At 38.5% G+C, this 23,882-nt stretch overlaps 1 protein-coding gene across 1 annotated transcript in view; it reads left to right on the top strand.

Annotated features, from left to right (window-relative positions):
• CACNA1H (calcium voltage-gated channel subunit alpha1 H) overlaps nt 1-23,882 on the top strand; it is a 383,111-nt gene that overhangs the window by 220,903 nt on the left and 138,326 nt on the right. The window contains 3 exon segments of the mRNA XM_074279700.1: nt 16,646-16,757; nt 17,448-17,472; nt 17,475-17,580. Coding sequence (XP_074135801.1) covers nt 16,646-16,757; nt 17,448-17,472; nt 17,475-17,580 — 243 coding nt within the window.

The following is a 23,882-nucleotide window of genomic DNA, read 5'->3' as shown; positions in this document are numbered from 1 at the left end:
CCATGTTCTATCCATTGTACCACCTAGAGCCCATATGACATTCTACCCTGTTCTATAGTTATTAATATCCTCATTTTACATCCTTTTATTTTATTTCATCCGCAAGGCTATAAGAAAGTTTCTAAAGGAGGAATCAATCTTAGTTATCTTTGGCACTTCCAACATGAACTGGCTAGTCAGGAAGTTAATCCCTTCATTCACTCATTCATTCAGCAGACAGATAAGTATTCTGTATAGAATGCTATGCTCTCTGATCTGAGAAGAAATATACAATAAACTAGACGAGCATTCCTTACCTCAAGAAACTCAAAGTCAAGTAAGGGAGATAAAAATGATCACAGGTAAACAGAATACATTGTGAATGCACAAGACATGTTTAAATGAATGAATCTAGCATATTTTCCTCTCTTTTCAAACTTCATTTGTGTTTGATTTAATAAGCATTTATTAAATGCCTTCTATCCACCAAACACTTTGATAGGCACTAGAGACATAAAAATAAACAAAAGAAATTTATATTTTACTAGGGGAAGGGACAACATATATGAACATAAATGCAAAATATACACAAAAGAATGCAAAGTAGTTATGAGGGAGAAGGGAGTCAAGAAGCAGGAACTGCTTCCTCTTTTTCTTATCTCAAGAACCTGATTTTTTTTTAAAAAATCACTTCTTGGAGGCAGCTTTCCCAGGTCAATATCACTTTGTTCCATGGGGCTAACAGATAGCATTCCATCCTTCTCTGGGATTAAAGCAAAAGGTTTCCATAGAAGGACAAATGATGTCTCTCCTGCAGGAAGGGAGATAAGGTTTTCCAGACACACCTGTTGCTAAGAAATTCATTTTATTCTTTGAAAAAATAAGAAACCAGGAACCTGACTCCTTTGACAATGTTTGTGGGGCCCTGGCTACAAGTGAAAAAATCCAGGAGGTAGAATGCTAAGAATATAAACTTTCTTCCATCATCTCTTCCCAAAGGAAAGGACCAGACATCTTCAACATCAACAGCCAGAATTAAGCTGCGCTATCTTGAGAAAACATGAATGTATCCAACCCCCAAGCTGTAAAGCCCACAAGAGAGCCTGTATAAAGCTTGGAATTGAGATATAGCCTCATTCTCTTGAGTCCAGGACTTGATATCTTAGGTGTTCATGACATGGACTGTATATCTCAGACTGTAAGTGCTAATTCAGCCAAACAAGTATCGACAACTTGCAATTCCTTAAGTACCTAAAGTGTGCAAGGCACCAAGCCTAGGTGCAAGACACAGTCCTTGACTTCCAGGACCTCATAAACTAGTAGGAGTATGAGACATGTTAATTTTAATGCATTTTAGAATGTGATATTCAAGTGTATTTGGAAAGGTAAACAAAAAGAAATTAGAAATCTAAGTAAGGACATATCCCAAATGGGATAGGGATGGGCGGGAGAGGGAGGGAAAGAGAGAAGTGAATTGGACAAACTTCATGGACCTGGCATTTGTTCTGGGTCCTGAGAAAGGGAATTTTTTTCAATAGGTAGAGATGGGTCAGTAAACCCACACTTGGCCTGCTTAGATGAGAAGAAGGAATGGGGACTAGTCCACTTTGGTTGAAATGCATAAAAGTGAGGTACTATGGAAAAAGGTCAGTGGGAGATGGATTATAGAAAGCCTTCAGGTACAAGCTTCTTTATTCTGTTGGCAGTAAGAAGCTCCTGAAAGTTTCTGACCTGGGGGATGAGCAAATCAGACAGTGATGAATTAGAAAGCTTCATTTGATAGCATGCACGTGGGATTAAATGGGGAGAGACTAGAGGCCAAGAGACCAGAAAGCAGATTTTGACAATAGTCCTGGCTCAATGTGATTAGAGTGTGAGCTAGGCTGACAGCAGTGGAAATGGAAACAAATTCAGAATGAGCCACAGTTGCTGGGGAGAAGAGGGATCCTGAGTAGGACCTTGAAGGAAAAGAAAATGTAGGTGGGTTGGGGAAGTGAGAGAAGGAAGTATTTCTACTAAGAAGGTCTTTGAGACCAAAGATCCAGAATCAGAAAATTAAGTAACTCATTCCTGCCTGTTTAGAGCAGTAGCTATGTGTACAGAGAGAATGGGAGATGTGATTGTAAAGACAACAGTTACCTAAGAGGCAGTTGTGATTAAGAAATCCATGTGCTTCCTATCAAAGTCAGCTTGGGTTTGTTTGCTTGTTTTCCTTCATCCTAAACATCCTTATCCTAGTTGACAGCACAGGGTTTGAATAAATTACAATCTATTCCCACCCTGTTTCTGATGCAGATACCTGATACAACCTCTCTTGGATGCAGTTTCCTCATCTATGAAAGTTCCTACTTAGCCATCCCCTTCTCTGTAGGCTGGGGGAATCAGGACAATGAGCCATAGTGTAGAAAGCACAGGATTTGACATTGAAAGACCCAGTCAGGTTCAAGTGCTTGCTCTCCCAGTTACTGTTGTTGTGACCTTTGCTAACACACAGTTTCTTGCCCCATAAAATTAGAAGATTTGGATGACATAAAATTTCAACCCTACTCTTGTCTATGTCAGCACAGACTGGGCTGAGCACTGGAGGATGGGAACTGGTGGAGAAGGAGATGAATTTCAGTGATAAACTACTGATTTGGAATGAAACAATGGAAAATTAAAGGGGATCCTGGTAATCAGCAAAACAAGGGAATCAATAAAGGATCTGTTCATCCAAAAGTTCTTTACCACACTTAAAATGCCTGGCATATAGTAAGTGCTTAATAATTGCTGGCTGATTGCCTGCTGTCAACAGCTATAAACTGGTTTTAAACCTTGCTGATTTCTTTATTTTTGCTCTTGCTTTAATTGAGCAATTTATTAGTGCTCTAGTGAGAGCTGATACATCCCCCTCAATGCAATCTTAAGAGATTCCATTGATTTAAAGGTCATACCAGTTTAATTGATCTAAGACTGGGAATCAAGAGATCTGAATTTTAGTCCTGATTCCGTTATATCCTTCTAGCTTTGTGCTTTGAGCTAAGGTAACTTTTGTTCTCTGAGCTTCAGATATGACAGAATATAATTTATTATCCCCATCTAGCAGAGTAAGAAATTGAGACATAGAGATGGAGATGACATTTCCGTGGCTAATCAGAGTTATTGGAGCATTGGTGCTGGGTTCAGATACTGCTTCTCTTGGTTCCAATCTGGGATTCCTTAAGGAAAGTCCCCAGTTTGTCTAAGGACTGTGTTGGAAATTTAATAGGATTTTTACTGCCTACTTCCTTCCTTTCTTTTTCTATGTCATAATCCTTTCCAGCTCTGCTTTAATGAGGACCATGAGTGAGTACCAATGTGCTGTACAGAATAGGAGTTAGAAGGACTCAGATCCTACTTCAGATGTTTACTGTCTGTATGACCTTGGACAAGTTCACCTCTCAAGGCCACAATTTACATCTGTAAAATGATGTAGTTGGACTAGGTGATTTCTCAGTTCCCTTTGTATCATCTCAGTTCTATATGTATGATCCACTAGAAACTTCCATTGTGGAAGGAATAGAAAAAAGTTACCAATTTGTCCCTACTGTTTGTTGATTAATCCTTTAGAGACTGTCATACATAGAAAGGTCTCAATATAACGCTGAAGGTTGCAACTTTTTCCACAAGGGATTGTGATATAGATGTAAAGTCCTACTTCAAAGTACAACACTTACTAGTGATGTGAGCATGGACATATTACACTCTCTGTGAGGCTCAATGTCAGTTTTAAAATGGATCTAATAATAATGGTACTACCTACCACGTTTCCTGGAAAATATCTTTGCTAAAAGCAATTATTATAAAAATATGAATGAGGAGGAGGAGAAAAAGGAGTAGGAATGGAACGAGAAGGTTTAAACCTCCAGAAGGTAGTTGCATTTGCTGTTGTTCAGTCACATCTCACTCTAATGACCTCATTTGGGATGTTCTTGGCAAAGAAACTGGAATGGTTTTCCATCTTCCTGGTTCAAATCTGACTTCTTTCTATTTGCCTCGGTTTTCCCACCTGTAAAATGAGCCAAAGAAGAAAATAGTGAGCCTTTCCAGTATCTTTGCCAATAAAACCCAAAAAAGGGTCACAAAAAGTCTTATGTGACTGGGCAACAACAACACTGAGCCAAATAAATAGAATGAGGTAGAAAAAGATGTTCAACAATGGAATTTAGATATTTAGTTCTTCATCACTGGAAGACTGCAGATAAAGACTGGATGATTATTTGTCCAGAATAATATGAAAAGGATCCATGCTTTCTGACAAGAACTGATCAGGAAAAAAAAAGCCCATTGAACTCCAAAACTCAGTAATTCTAGAAGTTAGGCAATCTAGTTGCATGTCCTTCCCTTGTCACTAACTCAAGTTAGTCATGTATTAGTCACTTTCTCTGCTGTTCATATTCCTTCTCTGTGAAATAAGGAGCTGTGCTATAGACTTCTAAGGTCACATCTAGTTTGGGCAGTCTATATTTCTATGAATCTCTAACTGGCAGAATGGGATAGACTGGGATCAGGAAAGACTTGCCCTCAAAAATTAAGCACTACTGCCTAACCTCTGAAAGACTGTTAATCCTCTGCCCTGATGTAGGGAGAGGAATGAAAATAGCCAGATAGGAGTCTGTGCCACCATTTTTTCCCTGGGATTGCCTTTCCTCCTTGACCTTAAAGGTCAAGGAGAGTAGGAATAATGGAAACTCAGACCTATCAAGATGGGAGAACTCAAAGGTCATCTGTTCTAACACATATCTAAGCATATGTGACCTATGAGATCACTTCCAGCTCTGAGATTCCAGAATACTATGAAGATTGATATTCCCACATTTTCAATATTGACTCTAACTCAGGACAGAAAGAGTGCTTGAATATAGTATAGTACAGAAGAAATAATACTGGATTCAGAATTCGTTGACCTAAGTTCTGCATTCATGAAAAAATATATTTCCATATCAGTCATATTGTGAAAGAAAATACAGACCCAAGAAAAAATAAAGTTTTAAAAATATATATTTCAATTTGCACTCAGACTTCATCAGTCTTTCTTTGAAGATAGATGATAGCATTTTTCATTTAACTGTCTTAGATTATTATATTGCTAAAAATAATTAAATCATTCACACTTGAACCTCATATTGCTATTATTATGTACAATGTTCTCCTAGTTCTACTCACTTCACCTTGTATAAGTTCATGTAAGTCTTTCCAGGTTTTTCTAAAAGCATCTTGCATGTCATTTCTTTTTTTTACTAAAACTTTTTATTTTCGAAAAATATGTGTAAATAATTTTCAATATTCACTTTGCAAAACCCTGTGTTTCAAATTTTTTCCTTCCCTTCCCTCCACCGCTAGGCAGAAAGCAATCCAATATATGTTAAACATGTATAATTATTCTATACATATTTCCACAATTATCATGCTGCAGAAGAAAAATCAGATCAAAAAAGAAAAAATGAGAAAGAAAACAAAATTGCATGTCATTTCTTATAGCACAATAGTATTCCATGGAGTGAATGAGCTTTATGAAAGCAGATAAAATTAAATATTCACATGTTCATCACTCCATAATATTAACCAGGGAATATTAGATGACCTAAAGCTTTCACTTGTTAATTTCTTAAGTATATGCAATTATGGACCAAAGTATGTGAACTTTTTTTCTTTTTTTTTTTTTTTTTTACCTTTTCTCTTGATCATTTCATTGTTGTTATCCAAGAAGACACCCTGGAAGTAGGGATAGTCTATAGTAATTTGTCATTGTTATAGCGAGTGGTCTCAGGTTCCAAATGTGGTTGGAACGAGCACTCAGACTAAAAAAAGTAAATAATTATATTTTTATTAAAATTTAAAAGAATATAAGGATATTAGCAAATAAGGATATATGCTGAAAATTAGCCTCCCTCATTCTTCACAAAAGAAATGTCCTCAATCTCAGGAGAAACATCATCCTTCAAAAGGATTTTGCCAAGTCAGACGAATGATGACTCCTTTCCAGAGAAGGTTTTTATACACAAAACTTCATGGTGCCAAGTTAATCCAGGAGTCAAAACAGGCTTATGTACTTTAAGGCAACTTGAACCTATATGTATCTACATTCTTTGTCCTTCCTTATTTTTTAGTTTTTTCCCACATAATTTTCCACTATGCTATTTGTCCTTAGAGAGTACTTTTTAATCCTAATTCCTGTAAACAACCTTGATTTAGTAGGGGTCAGAGAAGGGCCTGGCCAAAGTCCGTTTCATTGATGTAACAGCTTTACCATTTAAAGATTGTGAGCCCATTTGTGATAACCTGCTAATCAATATGAGGCAGCATGATATAATGGAAAGAGGCTCGATCAGGGAGTCAGGAAGCCTGGATTCCAGTCCTGATTATGTCACTTATTCACTGTCTGATCTTAAACTGATTCCTCCCCTTTTCTGGACTTTATATATCTGCAAAATGAGTGTTTGGGGCTAAATGATCTCTAGGGTCCTCTAGCTCCAACATTCTATGTTCTATTTCTCCTTTCAGCTCTGACATTCTGGCTTGTACTTTCTAAGGACCCTTTTGAGTTCTGACATGCTTTGTTGAATCAATCAATGCTGAGGGTTTTCACTGTTAAATCACTCTGGGGGATGAAGTTTGAGGAGGAGATACAAAATCTCAGACCTAGAGTAGAAAAAAGAAACCCCCTTAGAGAACTCAGCAATCTTGATTCACATTGAATTTCTGATGGAGTGAAAAGGGAAGTGTCAGAATTAGGTGTATAAATTGTCAGACCTGGTGGAACCTGAAGAACTATTTTATACCAGTCTCTTCTTTCCAGCAGCCCTTGTGGCCAGCCTCTATGCAATTAGCCTGTCTTTTCATTCAGTCTCCAACTTCAAAGCCACTGGGCTGGGCTTGTACTTCCTCCTCTACAGATGGAGAATACAACAAACAGCTCTGAGTGTTGACGTTGGATGAAGTTTGTGAGACTCACATCCTCACACATTCATGCCTCTGCTTTTCAACTCCTTCCCTTCCATGCCCCATGCTCAATTTTGATGTCCTGTGGCTTTGGGAGGATGGGCAGAGTGAGAAAATTCCTTCCTCCTTATCCTTAACTTGAGGGTAAACATATAAAGAATGCTACATAATAATTCAACTGAATTCAACACAGCTTAATTAAATTCAATAAGATTTTACTAAATTTTACAGTAAATGTACTATATACAGTGTTAAATGCTGAGGATAAAAAGACCAAAAAAAATTTATATTCTTGCCCTTGAGGAGCTTCTATTCTATTCTATTCTATTCTATTCTATTCAACCCACATTTAAGAACATAAAAGTTCTCTGATGTAAGTGTCTTCATAGTGTGGAGGTGCCTCCAAGTTGGCAAAGTTCATGCAAAGAAAGGCCCAATCCTGCCAAGACAGAAAGGCTTTGATTATGGTCTGTAGTGTATCTACTTTATATATGTCTATTTGTATTGCCCCCAAATTTAGCATACACTCTTGTGCTATATTGTAAATACTCCATAAACATGTGCTGAATTGAGCTCAGTTGAATTGTTGATCATCATCATTAAATGCATCCCTATATTTAGATTTGAGACTAATGAGAAGGGAAGGACATTTAAGAAAATGTGACCCTTGCCACCACACACACACACACACACACACACACACACACACACACACACACACACAAATTTCCACCACTACCCAACAACTAGCAATGCTCAGAAACCATACAGAATATAAGATTTGAGAGTAAAAATAAGTTATATCTTCTTGGGGAGATCCGTTCTGGGCACATTGTAGGGACTGAGGCCCAGCTAGAGTGGGTGCTACCTCGGACAAAGGCCTGGGGATATACAGCTGCTGAAGGGATTGCATCTAATCATTATGTTCTGGTTATAATACAAAGATCCCTGGATCATGGAGTCAGGAGACCCCAAAATCCTAAGTGACCCACTCAAGATAGCATAGGTTGTAACTGTTAGAGCCAAGATTTGATCCCCTAAGAAGACTATGGTCTTCAAACACAGGGCTCCTTTCTACCCATTGGACCCTGAGAGGAGAAGAAATTTGCATAGAATCACAGACAGGTGAGCAGCAGAGCTGGGCCTGGACCCTAGGAATCTGATGCCCAGGAAAATGCACTTTCAGTTGTGTAATACTATTTCAGCAGATGCTGCCAAAGTGGGAGAGGGGGAGGGGCTGCAAATGAGATGCCCACATGCCAGCTCATTATGGACGATGGACTCTCCCCGTACCCCTGTGGTTATTCCCAAGAACAGCAGCTGAACATTATTGATGAAGTGTTTTTACAGAATTGAAAATAAGAGCGGGTGTTGTTTTTGGCCCCCAGCCCATATAGAATACACAACGTGATATCGTGATGAATTTGGGAGAAGTTTCTGTGAATCATTTGAAAGAAGTGGGGGGAAGGAGAAGTCTCAGCAACATATGACTTAGAGTAAATAGTAGAGAGCCTTTGTTCCACCATACACCAGAGGTCTTACAGACGTCACCCATTTTACTTTTAACCCCTCATTCTGACTCTGACAAACCCAAATCTGTCTCCCTGTATCTCTCTAGCCTCTTCTAGCACCGTTTTATATATAACCACAAAATGTCAAATATGGAAGGAGATTTCTAGATCATCTAGCCAACCACATCCCATCCCCATCCTACCTCCAGATAACAAGTAGGAAGACAGATCCAGTGAGGCAAAACCACAGTTAGGAATTCTGGTACCCTGGGAGAATTCATGAAAGGAAGCACAAAAAGAACATCTTCTGTTCTCTCCCTCTCCTTCTCTGTCTCTGTCTCTGTCTCTGTCTCTGTCTCTGTCTCTCTCTCACACTGTCTCTCTCTCTCTCTCTCTCTCTCTCTCTCTCTCTCTCTCTCTGTCTCTGTCTCTCTCTGTCTCTCTCTGTCTCTGTCTCTGTCTCTGTCTCCCTCTCTCTCTCTGTCTGTCTGTCTCTGTCTCTGTCTCTGTCTGTCTCTGTCTCTCTCTCTCTCTCTCTCTCTCTCTCTCTCTCTCTCTCTCTCACACACACACACACACACACACACACACACACACACACACACACACACACACACCTCTCCCTTCCCTTATTGTTATCTGAAGATCAACCACCAGGTCTTTGAATCAATATTTCTATCCCAATCTCTCCTATGACTCCCCAGACAAACACAGCAGCAGCATCCCCCTGTCCCCATGCTTTCTTCAATGCTGAGGAGACTTTACCTCTAGCCCCAGCAGAAGCATGACTACAGAGGTCCCTCCACGGATTTGGGAGTAGGTCTTAATGGTAATGCCTTATGGCATTCTAACAAGGACCTTGAGAAATCTTCCTAATTAATTGGTGATTATATTCCTATAATTGTATGAGCTTTTTCCCTTTATATTGCAAATCCAGGGAGTGCTCTAGGGAAAGCAGAATCATATGGTGGAGTTTCTAACCAGAATTGTTGTAGGGTATCTGATTAAGAGATTTCATAGGATTTAGAGTCAAAAGGACACTTAGAAATTATTTTAATTCAAGCCCTTTTTGCAGATAAGGAAACTAAAAAGAAATTAGGTGATTTGGTGAAGGTCACCTGATTCAATAGAATAGCCAAGATTCAAACCTAGCTCTTCTAATTCCAATATCTGAACTGTTGATGTCATATTATGATTTGAATAGACAACCACAAAGCATCACCTTTTTTAAATTTTATTTTTAGATTATATATGTATTCTTTTTTTACTTATTTCCATAGAGTTTCGTTGGAAAAGAAAAACGGGAAAAAAAGTGAAAAACCATGAGAAAGAAAAAAAAAAGGTGAAAATACTATGCTTTAAACCACATTCAGTCTCCATAGTTTTCTCTCTGGAAGAAGGCATTTTCCATACAAAGTTTATTGAGATTGCCTTGGATCACTGAATTAAGAGCCCAGTCTATCATCATTGTTCATTACATAATCTTGCTGTTACTGTGTATGTTTTCCTGGTTCTGCTAGCTTTGATCAGCATCTGTTTATGTAAGTCTTTACAGGCTTTTCTGAAATCAGTCTGCTTATCATTTCTTATAGAACAAAATATTCCAATATAGCTTTTTGGGCATAGTTCCAAATTGTTCTCCAGAATGGTTGAATCAGTTCACAACTCTACTAGCAATGCATTAATGTCCCAGTTTCCCCACATCCTCTCCAATATTTATCATTATTTTTTCCTGTCATCTTAGCCATTCTTCTAGGTATGAGGAGGTGCCTTGGAGTTATTTTAATTTGCATTTCTCTAATCAATAGTGATTTATAGCATTTTTTCATATGACTATAAATGGCCTAGAAAGCATCATCTTCAGGCAAATATTCACAAACTTCACTGTCAGAGCAGTTTGTCTTGGGGAGGACTTCACTCAGCTCTAACTCAGAAGACCTCCTCTACAGTTGGGGGGATAATGATGCCTAGAGGATACTAGATGAATGAATAATGAGGCCATTTGTCAAAAGTGATCTACATCATTATTACTCACTCTTCTTAGAATTTTCAATGCATCTTCTATCTATTACCTGACTTGACTTCATAACAATCCTGCAAAGGGAGACAGAAATGGGTTATTCTCCACATCTTATAGAAAGTGACATTGACATTACCAAAGAAGAGTGTGGTTAACTCAGATTATGGAGAAGGTAGGAATGGCACCCACCTCTCTCTTTCATGGAAATGGCACTGGTCATCTTCTGTCTTTTCATTTCTGTGTCCTTGTCCTACCTTCTTCCTTGGGTTCCATGGCTTTAAGACTGCTTTTGACCTTCTTATGGGGAATAAGTTCAGTCACCCTGAGATCCTGGGTCCCAAATATGCTTCCCTCCAGGAGGCTTGGATTCTCAAAAGATGTCCTAAAAAAGGAAAGAGTTTTGTCCCAAAGAAAGGGAGTTTGTAATGATAGCTCTTTAGTGCTATATTTAAATGCTAGAAAGCTATCATTCTAATGGTGAAATTTCAGGTATTTGGGCAGATAGTGAAAGGGAAGATGCTTTCAAGCTGAAGACCCTTCTGGTGATCTATCTTTGTGATTTTAAAAAGTCTGCAAAGTATCAGGCTTCTTGCAGAATGTAGGAGTTGGGACACTGGTATTAGAATACATTAGTATTTTGGCAGTAGGAACATAGCACTGTCAAATTGTTCAGCATCAGAAACTCATATGATTTTATCAGTGGAAATGACACTAGAGAAGATAGATTTCCATCTGCTTTGCCATAGCCCCCCAAGGATTACTAGGACTTTCCATCTGCCCTGCAACTGGAATCTTTTATATGTGTTGTCTCTCCCTATTAGAATACGAACTCTTTGTATTACCAGTGCCTAGCATTGTACTCTCATGGAACATAGTAAATGATTAATTTATATGTTCAAGGGGGTCATAAGAGGTAGAGAGAGCATAACCTGGACTTAGGAAGACTCTAGTTAAAATTCAGCCCAGACATTTACTAGCTAAATGACCCTGACTAGCAGTTAGCATCTTTCTTTCTCAGTTTTCTTAACTATAAATGGGAATAATAACATCACCTACCTCCCATGGTTGACAATCCAATTAAATAATATTTATAAAGTTCAAGATACACAGTAGGAATTTAATAAATGTTTCTTTCCTTCCCACCTACTTGTGTGCCTTTAAGTAATCATCTTTCCCTCTTCAGATCAAGACAAATCAAAAAGCATTTATTAAGCACTTATTATGTACTTCTGCCCTTCTATATTGTCTGCTTGGCACAGCACACTGCCTGAAGAGGAGAATTAAGTGGCCCCAGCTTGGGCAATTCAAAAGGAAGGAGATAGTCTGGTCATTCTATCAGCTAGACCCATTTATTCCAGCATTTTTCCTGACTCCTAGCCCTATATAGTCAGGAATAGTTCTGCTCTCAGCTGCTGTCACTGGGTGCCACCTGATAAAGCTTTCCTTATCCATCACTAGCCAAGTTCATTACTTCTCCTAATGAGCACTGACTTAGGGGGTTTATCTGCATGGGCCACTTGAGAGCCTGCTTAACCAAAATACCTGCTGAATGTCATTTGCTGTGTGGGTCATGAATCATTGGCGCTCCATTTGCAGTTAAAAGCATTCCTCAGACAAGGACATCTGGGCTCTCAAAATACACCTGTAGGGTAAGGGGGCAGAGTCTCAAAACAACTGCCATATCAAAAATGTAGCTGAAATTGCCCTGAAAGGTCTCCCTATCACAAACTCACCCCTTTCTGGAAAGATTGATTTCCCAGTCATGTGGAAATGTTACCAATCATTGCCAAAAAATGCTGGATATTTACAGGAGTGACCCTCAGATAAGAACACATCCTTGAATACATGCCTTTCAGTTACAGCACTGGAAAAGAGACATGGAACATCATGAAAGACAGCCAGAGGAGTTTAAATATGTCAGGAAATGTTCTCCTTGAGAAGCCCCAAAAGCTGTATGTGTTAACCCTTTCATACTCCAAAGACTCATCTGGGTCATACTTTCTTGTCTCCGAAAATCCAAACTTCCCAAATTCACTAAAGTCAGCTAGTCTTATTCAATCACCCCATATCAATAACCCCCATTTCCTTCTTAACTATTCTCCTTAACATTGGCCTACCTAAGTGCAATATGAATCTGCTATGTGTTCACTGCTTTCCAGTGCCCCAGTGCTGAATCAGCCAACTTCTCAAAGCTTTCCCATAATCTCAGACAATGGTGCTGACTACCTCTTTAATGCTTCTAATGATCTCATTTGGCTTTGAAGATACCCTAACTTTCCAAACTTCCTTTCTTTTGAACAACCCTGGACTCAAAAGAGCCTTTCAAATATCTTACATGTAAAAATATCTTTATACAAGGTGATTTTCAGCTTAATCTGTGGTCAGTTAAGGGATAGAGATGGAAGGAGTAGGGAAAGGGAGAAAAGAACATGGAAGGAGAGGAAGACAGAGAGAAAAGGCAGCTAAACAAAACAATAGAGAAACAAAGTGGAAGACAAATGAACACAGAGACATGGAGGTAGAGGCAAAATGAGAAATTCAAATGGAGAAAAAGAAAAAAAATAAAAGTCAGTTTTCAAGGAACAATATTTCCATTATGAAGCCTATTCAAATATTATCACCAAAGACAGTGAAATCTGTTCTGTCCCTCACTCAAATGATTGTAATTGGATCTAATGCTATCTCATAGGTTCCATGCTTTATAATTTAAAAATCAATTTTACACTTATGATCTCACTTGCTCCTCAAAACATCCTGTGAACAAGAAAAGGATGAGTGGTATGATGAAGTAGATAGAGACAGTCTCAAATCTAGGAAAGTCTAGGTTCAAGTCTTGACTAATACATACAGGCTATGTGACAATCAAGTCAATTATCCTCAGCGCTCTAGGCAATTCTAAGAATACCAGTTGAAGCAAAGGTGTCAATATAATCAAGGAAATTATTCCCCTAAATGTTCTCTATAGCAGTGACATCACAGGTTCAGTCTTTATCCCTATATAGCAAAGAACTTTACAAATATCTCATTTGATCTTCACAACAACCCTAGGAGACAGGTACTGTTATTATTCCTATTTTACAAATGAGGAAATTGATGCAGAAAGAAATTAAGTGACTTCCCCAGGGTCTCACAACTAATAAATGTCTAAGGCCAAATTTGAGCTCAGTTCAAGTCCAACATTGTTCACTGTTTAGAGAAAAAACAAATATGCAGAGATACAATGAATTACCAAGGGTCATACAAACAATTAGTTGCAGAATCAGGATTGTAACCTAATCATCCTAAGAGCCAGCCCAGGACTCCTTCTGTTATTCAATTCAAGGGGATCCCGTGTGTCTAGGTTCAACAAATACAAAGAATGTGTAACAATCTGTGACTTTCAACTAGAGTTGTTTCTTCTCAGTATTATTAGAGTGAACCTGTGCCCCAGAGGGGCACTTGACAGGGAGATGTCAGTCATCCAATTAACCCAAGAGAAACCTGGATAAAATTCTTCCTCAGCCATCGACTGACTTCTACCCTTGCCCTTTTAAGGGGTATGAGGTCACCAAGGGACAGCCAAGGCACAGAACTAAGAACTTAGCAGTTACTCCCTTTGAGAAGGGTCCTCAGAAAGAGTAGGAAGTTGGACTCCATACCATATTAAACATTGATTGATTAGCTGATATGTGATTGAAAATATAGACTGAATGACAAATACGGAAATGTGTTTAGAGGAATTGCACACATTTAATTAATATAGAACTGCTTGCTTCTTGGAGGAAGGGAGGGAGAAAAAATTGGAACAAGAATGTTAAAAACTCTTTGCATGAATTTGGAAAAATAAAATACTATTGAGTAAATATATACATATATATATATAGGCTGAGATTTTGCTGGATGATAAATAGTAATTGACTCATATTTCACATAATCATTTGGTATTTAATTAGCTTACAAGAAAAGCACACCTTATTTGTTCCTTAGTTGCCATGGTTACCCAGATAATTGAAAGGGGGAATATATTTTGTAGTCTGTACTGCAGAGAGCCTAGGCTGGTGCAGAACTATACATTTATCCACAATTCCCAGGATATCCTCTGTCTGATAGTTCATTTTTTAAAAAACTGGCTCCTAGTCATCCTTCCAGTCCATGAGCAAGTCATTTCTTTTTAAATCTTCATGTTCTTCCTAATTTTTTCTGCCTTTGTAATTCCATCATCTAGCACAGTGTCTGGCACATGAGAGATGCTTAATAAATGCTTGCTGATTGATTGATTATGTGCTTTCTAAAATGAAGGAGTTAGATTACTCAGTATCTACATTCCCTCCCAGCTCTTGATTAGTTTATCAATCAACCAACAATCATTTATTAAATCCACTGTATGCCAAACACTGTGCTAGGCATTAGGATGCAAAGACAAAGAATGAAATGATCCCTCATGTAACAAATCCTCAACAACTAAATTGTAGGAAAGAATGGGGGTGGGGAAGAAAGACAGCCAGCATGAATAATTATAAAACAATGAATGATCTCATAAACATATTCACGGGGGAAAAAAAAAACTTATAGACTTTGTTTGGAGAGCAATCTGCCGGCATAAAGTAAAAGTTACAAATATAATCACACCCTTTGACACAACAATCCCATTGTTGGGAATATACCCTTTCAAGTGTTATCAAAAACAAACAAAAAATGACATCTATTCATAGATTTTTATAGCAACATTATTTGTAATTGCAAAAAAGGAAAAGAAAAAAAATACTGAAAACAACCTAAAGGTCCAACAATAGGAGAATATATAAATAAATTATGCTGAAGTACATTAATAGAATAGAATCCTATAATGCAATTAAGAAAGACAAATATAATTAATATAAACAATTCTGGAAAGACCTTGATGAAATAAGAAAAGTAAAAAAATAAAATAAAACCAGAGAAGAGGACATGCTAAGTGACCTTATAAGAGCCAAAATAAATGAAGGTGAATGGATAAGCAAATATTGTGAACTAGGGCTTGGAGAGAGTAACTGAGAAACTTTATATAATAACATTTTATGAGAGAAGGTCAAAGAGAGGAACTAGATCTATGATTTCATTAATATAAGGAACTGCCAGGTAACAAACCTTCTTCTACCAGTGCGGTGTCACCTTTCAATTTTTCAGCTTAATATCTTAGTTAATTAAGAGTATTGAGAGATTATGTGACTTGGCCAGAGTTTCACAGCCCAGTCAGTACATTTATCAGAGGCATGACACATCTAGTATTATATGGACTTTATTTAAATGTGGCAAAGTATATTTAATTAGGTATATTGCTGCTTAATGACTTTTCTTTTTCAAAATTATTATTTTCAAATTTTTCTATTGTTTTATTTTCTGGTTTTACATGCATATTAACTTTTAAATATACATTTCTTTATGAATCATGTTGGGAGAGAAATGTCAGAACAAAAGGGAAAAACCATAAGAGAAAAAAACAAAAAAGAAGTGAACATAGCATGTGTTGAATTATATTCAATCTCCATAGTTCTCTTTCTGGATGCGGATGGTGTTTTCTATCCAAAATTTATTGGGATTACCCTGGATCATTGAACCACTGAAAAAAAGCAAGTAATAATAAATAACTTACCCAGAATCATGGCACAATCTTGCTGTTACGTATTCCTGGTTCTACTTGTTTCATTCAGTATCGATTCATGTAAATCTTTCCAGGTTTTTCTAAAATCAGCTTGTTCATCATTTTTTATAGAACAATAATAATCATTACCTTCATATACTACAGGGTTATGGCAAATGGGCTGAGGAGTGGAGACAGTGTGAGATTTTGTTTTTACTATAGTCTGGCCCTCCCACAGTCTGAAGGACAGTGAACTGGCCCCCTATTTTAAAAGTTTGAGGACCACTGTCTTAAAGTGTTAAATAAATGAAGATGATGATGATGATGATGATGATGATGATGATGATGATGATGATGATGTGAACCTTATTGACTGGCAGGAATGTCTTTCCATATCTCCATGCAATGTCAACAGCCACATTCATTATATGGATCATTATATGGATCTAGGGCTGACCCTGGGTTCAAACACTTCCTACGTCTTTTCTTCCTTATTTTCATCTGGGCTTAGGTGCAGAATGTCATAATTACCTTGGTCTGTTTCCAACTATTGTTCTCCTTAACTTTGACCTGTACCTGGTTCGAGCATGTTAGCATGCTGGTCATCCTTCTGAACTGCGTGACTTTGGGCATGTTCCAGCCCTGTGAGGATGTGGAATGCCAATCAGAGCGCTGCAATATCCTGGAGGTAGGATGGGGGTCTAGTGAAAAGAATGGGGTTTAGGGGACTCAGATTCAAATTCTAGATTTTGCTAGTTGGTAACTAGGCAACATTGGGTAAATTATTCCCTTTTGTGGTCTCCTTTCCTCATCTGTATGATAAAGAGGTTATACTAAATGGTGAATGAGGTCCCTCTCAATTCTAAATCCTATGATTCCATGATGTCAGATCCCAAAGCACTCTTTAAGAGAGCCTCCCACCCCCATGATGGAATCTGGTAAGTTGAGCTTTAAAAAACAATTTCCATTCTTATCTGAAGCACTTGTAAACTGAGTGATAAACAGTTATTCACACAGAGACCATGCAAAAACCACTGGGGTATGGCAATTGGGTCCCAATGTGTCTTTTTTTCATCAGTCATGTGCATTAGTTTTAATAAATTAGAACAATGATCATGCATGTGTTTAATAAATAGTCGAATTAGTTGGCATCTTTTTTAATAGACACAAAATATGAAATGGGATACATAAGGGGAGGAGAGGGAGAAAGGAGGGTCCCATAATAAAGTTAGACAAAATTTTCCATAGACAATCCTTTAACCTGGTTTAAACATAAAATGACTATAGGAACTATATGTGTAGGAACATCTGCTCCTCTGTCACAGTAAAAAAAAGGAGGTTATTCACATTGGTCTCTTCTTTTCCTTTACCAATTTAGGCATTTGATGACTTCATCTTTGCCTTCTTGCTGTGGAAATGGTCATCAAGATGGTTGCCCTGGGGATCTTCGGCCAGAAGTGTTACCTGGGAGACACATGGAACCGTCTAGACTTCTTCATTGTCATGGCAGGGTCAGTAACTAAGACTGATAGATCTCATGGGAGCTGGAATAAATCCATCCATTAAATGATCATTTGTTGAGTACCCACTATGTGCCACCGTTACAGGTGGAGGAGATAGAAAGACAAAAATAGAGATGATCTCTACTCTCAAGGAGCTTATGCTACTAGGAGCACATGTACAAACAAACTTGGACCCATATTCACTCACATCCTTTCACCTATGCATTTACATAAGTAATCATTCATAGACATGCAAGTAGACACATTACCATAAACATATATATAGATGTCCATACAGTAGAGAAACTGAATCACACACCTACTATCCATGCATAATCATATTTGGCAGTTTTTCCTGGAAGCTAACAGGTGTCAGGGGCAGCCTGAACTGGAATCAGGAAGAATCATCGTCTTGAGTCTAGACCCAGCTGCAGACACTAATTAGTTACGTAACCATGGTTAAGTCATTTAATCCTGTTTGCCTCAGTTTCCTCTTCTGTAAAATGTGCTAGAGAAGGAAATAGCAAATCACTCCAGTGTCTTTGTCAAGAAAACCCCCAACAGATCACAAAAAGCTGGGCATAACTGAAAAATGACTCTACAACAAGTGCCAGCCTAAGAAAGATTTGATCAAATAAATTCATTCCATATAAGTTGCTCTTCATCTGGGCAAAAGTCTTGGTGAAATAGAAAAGAGAACTGAGCCAAAGGAAGAGAGTAACCTCTCTTGTTTTGTTTTGTTTTAATCCATTTTTTCAACAAACATTCCATGAGCACCAACTGTATGTAGGTCTCCATGCTGGCCCCCAAGAGTCTAGGAGGCAGATAAGTATTATCTAGCTAACTAACCCTTGCCAATCACTGGAGGAGCTTAACCTAATAAGGAAATAAGATGGGACCCAAAACAAAGAGATGAGACCAGCTAATCTCTAGAGTCCTTCCTAGCATTAACATCTTGTTTTTATTATTCCAATGTCCCTTTCAACCTTTTCATTCTCTACTTCTAGCTCTGACATTCTCTGGCTCTCTGGGTCCAAATGTTGGGAAAGAATCTACTCCCACCTTACCTCTTTCTCTTAGAATCCCTAACTTCCTTCAAGTTTGATCTCCCTGGTTTTTAGTGTTTCATTCTTTCTCTCCAAATTATCCTGTAAATACTTATCTGCATACATGTCAATCTGCCCCTCCCCACTCTAGTAGAATATAAGCACCTTGAGAGCAGGAAGAGTTTTATATTTGTCTCTGTGTACCGGGATCCTAGCACAGTGTCTAGCATAGAAATTCATTTGCAGCATGAGACAATGAAAAATCTACTGGATTTTGGAGTGAGAAGACCTGGGTTAGAATTTTAGCTGTGCCACAGAGTACTAGTGGGCCTTCAAGACAATAATTTGATCTCTCCACAGGTATAAAATGAGAGAACTGGATCATATTGCCTTTAAGGTATCTTTTAGCTGTTTCTTTGTGATTCCATGGGGATAAATTGGAATGTAAAGATTTGTTATTTGAATTATTAGCCTGAGTTAGCAATGGCCCAACCAGGTGTCCAGCAGTACACCCATTCACTACCTTTCCCATCAGTTTGGGTTCCAGAAACCTTATTGTCTCCCTAGGTTTACCTGCTCTTTTCTTTGGACAGTCAGAGTGCCATGGGATGACTTCTTTGCCAAAAGACTTTGGGAAGCTATTTCTAAACTTTCTGAGAAAATGGAAGTCACAGTAGCTTTAGGTCCAATATAGTCTCTTTCTCCTCCATCTGGAACTAGAGATGCCTTGGAATTATTCCGGGCACTCCAATAAGCCACAAAATGAGGAGCAAATGCACACTGTCCATCCCCTGGCCCAGCCTTCCTCTGTGAGTTGATTATACTAATAACAGAGTTATGGAGAGAGGAAAGCATTAAGCAAAAAAACAGCAAACCAAGCTACAACTCTGAGCTATTGCAACAGATGGTCATAGGATTTTCTTGCAGCAAATTGCTTCTGCCTAAACAACAGAAATTTTAATCCATGGCCCATGTCCACTGGGAACACAAAGAAGAGGGGGAAATGGGCTCCCAGCAAATCCACAGCACAGACTCGTCCCATTCTCTGCCTCAGGGATGCTGGCTGGGTTGCTATCTTAGACTGTGCATGGGAAAGACCTTAAGATCACCTCTAGGACCAATTGGCTCTGCCCATATGAAAGTGATTTATAAACTATGTTGTTCTGAGCCCAAAAGCCTACACAGTACCTCAATGTATAGTGTCTATACACCCTAAAGTTACATCTCATGTTAATAGGAATAGTTTGTTTTTGTTATTCATTCATTTTTTAGTCATCTCTAATTCTCTATGACCCCATTTAGGGTTTTCTTTTTTAAATTTCCTTTTTTAGAAGTAATTGGGGTTAAGTGATTGGCCAGGGTTACCCAGCTAATAAATGTCTGAATCCAGGTTTGAACTTCCTGACTCCATGCCAGTGCTCTATCCCCTGGACCACTTAGCTGCCCCATTTGGGTTTTAGTAAAGATACTGGAGTGGTTTGCCATTTCCTTCTCTAGCCCATTTTACAAATGAGGAAACTGAGGCAAATAGGTTAAGCAACTTGCCAAGGGTTACACAACTAATAAGTGTTTGAGGTCAGATTTGAACTCAGTAAGATGAGTCCCAGTGCTCTGTGCACTAAGGCACCACTAGCTACTCAGGAATACAACTGTGTCATTTTATTTAATAAGTGCTCGTATGTTGTGGTATAAGTAACATGATCTCCATTTACAGATAAGGAAACTGATAACCAAAGAATGACAAGAATTAGGAAGGAAATGGAAAGCATGTTTAGCCTGGGGAAAGAAAATGGAAAGGGATTATGATAGTTCTATGCAAGTATATGAAAAATCACCAAATATGGAATGAGAGATTAGATTGACTCCATGTGACCCCAGGGAAGAGGACTAGAAGTAGCAGGCAGAAATTACAAGGATGCTGATTTTGGCTGAGGAAGATCTCCCTAACACTGAGTGTTCATCAAGGATAGAGGAGGTCATTTTGGGATGTAGTAAATTCACTGTCATCAGAACTATTCAAACTGAGGATGGAATGAGTGATCAATTCTCAGGATTATTTTTAAAGGTATTGATTTACAGACTAGGAAAGTTAGGCCAGCTGATTCCAAAGATCCCTCCCAGGTCTGAGAAGCTAGGATGCTAACATAAACTATTTATCACACAAATAACATGAATGAGTAAAAGCAAATTTGCGGCTTATTTTGTGGGAGAAAAAACAGGTAATACTATCTATCCCTTGCCTGAAACTAGGTGGTACAGAGGCAGGGGACAGAGCATTGTTTAAGTTCCACACTTGTAAAACGAGAATAACAGTATCTATCTTCCATTGTTGTCATGAAGATCAAATGCAATAATTGTAATGTATCTGGCAGAGTACCTGGCACATAGCAAACACTATATAAATTTTAGCTATTTTTATTACTAATCATCATAAACAATAATCTTTTAAGTTTTTAAATTGTTTTATACAATATATATTGTGTCATTACTATTCACAAGAATCCATGTATTAGATTCAGTTGTTATCCCCATTTTACAGATGAGGAAACTAAGGGTATCAGAGATTAAGTGACTTATTTAACATCATGCAGTTGTTTTCTAAGGCAGGATTCGAAATTCAGGTCTTTCTGACTCCAAGTCCAGCACTCTAATCTCTACACCAACTAGCAGCCTCTGAGGAGACACAAAACATAAATTTTGGACTAACTGATCCCTAATATACCTTCTCGTTCTGACATTCTTTGTTCTTTGTTTTAAAAAGCCTTGCAGAGCTAACATCCCGTGTTCTATTTTCTAAAGGTCCTTCCAGTTTCATCATCCTATGTCCTTTTCTAAGGACATTATTGAGTTCTGATGTTCTCTGCACTATGTTTGTTCCAAAGCCCCCTTTAGCTCTGTTCTAAAGTCAATATTCTCTGTTCTAATGGTCCTTCCAGTTCTAAAATTCTAGATGCTATCATGCATGTAGGGCTGCAGTGGGCTCTGCAATGAGGGTCACTGCAGAAAGTACGTGCATCCAAGCCCAGTCCACAGGATAACACCTTGACAGTTGAGCCTTTGGTCTGTGACTTATCTCTGTAATTAATGCACATCACTTAGTAAGGATTTCAGTTCTCTTTAGGCGATTCAGTCGCTATTTTCTATGCATGGGCTCGGTGTACCATGCTGGCAATCTCAACTCTAACGATGTCATCCTCAGAAGAGAAGATATGTGTTAGTGCTATGTATGCCTGGACTGGCTCCAGTAAATCCATCCAATTAGAGGGAATCTCTCTCAGTACCACACACCTTCGAAGTTTCCCAAAATGGGAACATTTACTCACTTGGCACATTTCTGTCTTATGAGATGTATCCATTAAGGATGCCAGGACTGCAGTTGGGCATCTCTGCAGATTAGAATAGGCCAGCTGGGAGCTAGTTTTCCTTAAAGAGTCTCTGAATATGATTCATCCTTTGGGTTTTGAGTTGTCATGATGCTGTGCCCTCCTAAGCCAGACGCAGAGTCTTGGAGGAGGCTGAGGTTTAGTTAGGTCCCCTAGAAGATCATTTCTATCCTTGCTCTCTACTCTGACCTCTGGGATAAGGCAGAATAAGTCTGATCTCTCTCCCAGATAACTGAGGACCAGAAAAAGTCCTCACAGTGCCAATAAAAGGAAAGAAAATCCAGATCCTGCAGGTGGTTAATGAATTAAGAATCGCACCTTGTTCTGATGTTTTCATCCTGTTCTGGGTACCAGGAACAAATAGGTGTTCATAGAACCATTGTCCCTGTCAGGTCCATGAAGTTCTCAAGATCAGCTGCCAGAGTTCAATTATGAATAATAAGAACAGTGACTGATTAGACTGAGGTCATGGGCCAGAGGGCACCATCCAAAATCAGGAATGAGGGTTCTGAAACTAGCTATCGGGAATAGCCAGATCAAATTAAAAATTCGGAAACCTCTTGGGGTCTTGTTCTTCACTCATCAAGGCTCAGGTATGGAAGCCAGGCTAGAGAACTATATGTAGGTTTAGCATAAGCACCGCCCAAATGGCCCCAGGGTTTGGATAGAGGCTCAGAATATCTGCCTTTGGTCTAGGAACTAAGTCAAAAGTTAGATAGAGCTGGATAACCAGAGAGGGAAATGGGAAAACAACACACTCTTCTGAAGTCTACCAATGGCTTTCTCCTCATCGGTCCCCTCTCCGGGCATGTGTTGTTGAGAGAGGACTCCAAGCTTCTCCGGGGTAGGGGTGGGGAGATAATAAGAAACCTTGGTATTACTTCCAAGATCTGTATAACTTTTAACAAGTTGAATTCCCTCCAGTTTCCTCCTTTACAATATGAGAAAATTAGAGCAAATCATCTGGAATTCTGTGAATTCACAGATTTCAATTCTGTGAAATGCAACATTCAGTTGGAGGACTTGGAACAGGGTTTATGTGTTCCAGTAATTAAAGAAATTCCTAAACAAGTTCAAGGATGGAGCTCAGCAAGGAAATGTGGAGTATAATTCTAAATTGGGAGGCAATAAGATGTAAACAAAATCCAAGGAGCCAAGACAAAAGGGAAACAGGTCATTATCATACAATGGCAGATCGGGGGAAGTTCATATGAGATCAGAAGTTGATTCAAGCAGTTGATTGTTTACAGCCAAGTATTTTTGCTTTTGTTTTATGGTAGTGGTGGTGGTTGTTACTGTTTCTATTGAAGCATTTATCTCTCCCACCTTTGAATAGTACTGTTATATCAGTGTCATCATGCTTAGGTTCATGCTTAGATTCTACCAAGCTTCCTAGTAATATCACCAGGTTGCACTGTGGGCTCACACATATTACTAATCTCCCTGGCTGGGTTCCAACCTTATTCCTTCTCCAGAGGGCCAAGAAACTGTTTGGAACCCTGGATCAACTGGTCCATCAATAAGTATTATTAAGTATCTACTGTACATCAAGCACTCTGCTTGATATTAGAGATGCAAATACAGAGAATTCTCAACAAGAAGTTTACATCTCTCTCCCTCTACTGAGCTATCTAGATGCCCTATACTTGAAAAGCTCAAAAATATTGAGAAGTTCTGGGGCATACTTAGAGGCCTTGATTGGGTTTTTCCTTAAATCTCTTTATTTGTAGCCAAATTGGCAAATATCCTTTCCTGGACTTTGACTTAGATAAATATGACTTTTCCCTCCTTACTGTTTCCACCATCATGCTGTTATTTCTTCCTCTTCCCATTACCTAAACAATTGCAATTGCCTCTTAACCAGTCACCCTGCCTTCATTCT

This window comes from Sminthopsis crassicaudata, chromosome 1 (genome assembly GCF_048593235.1).
Source record: "Sminthopsis crassicaudata isolate SCR6 chromosome 1, ASM4859323v1, whole genome shotgun sequence".
NCBI lineage: Eukaryota > Metazoa > Chordata > Mammalia > Dasyuromorphia > Dasyuridae > Sminthopsis > Sminthopsis crassicaudata.
Note: the sequence above shows the minus strand (reverse complement) of the source record. Positions and strands in the feature narration are given on the sequence as shown.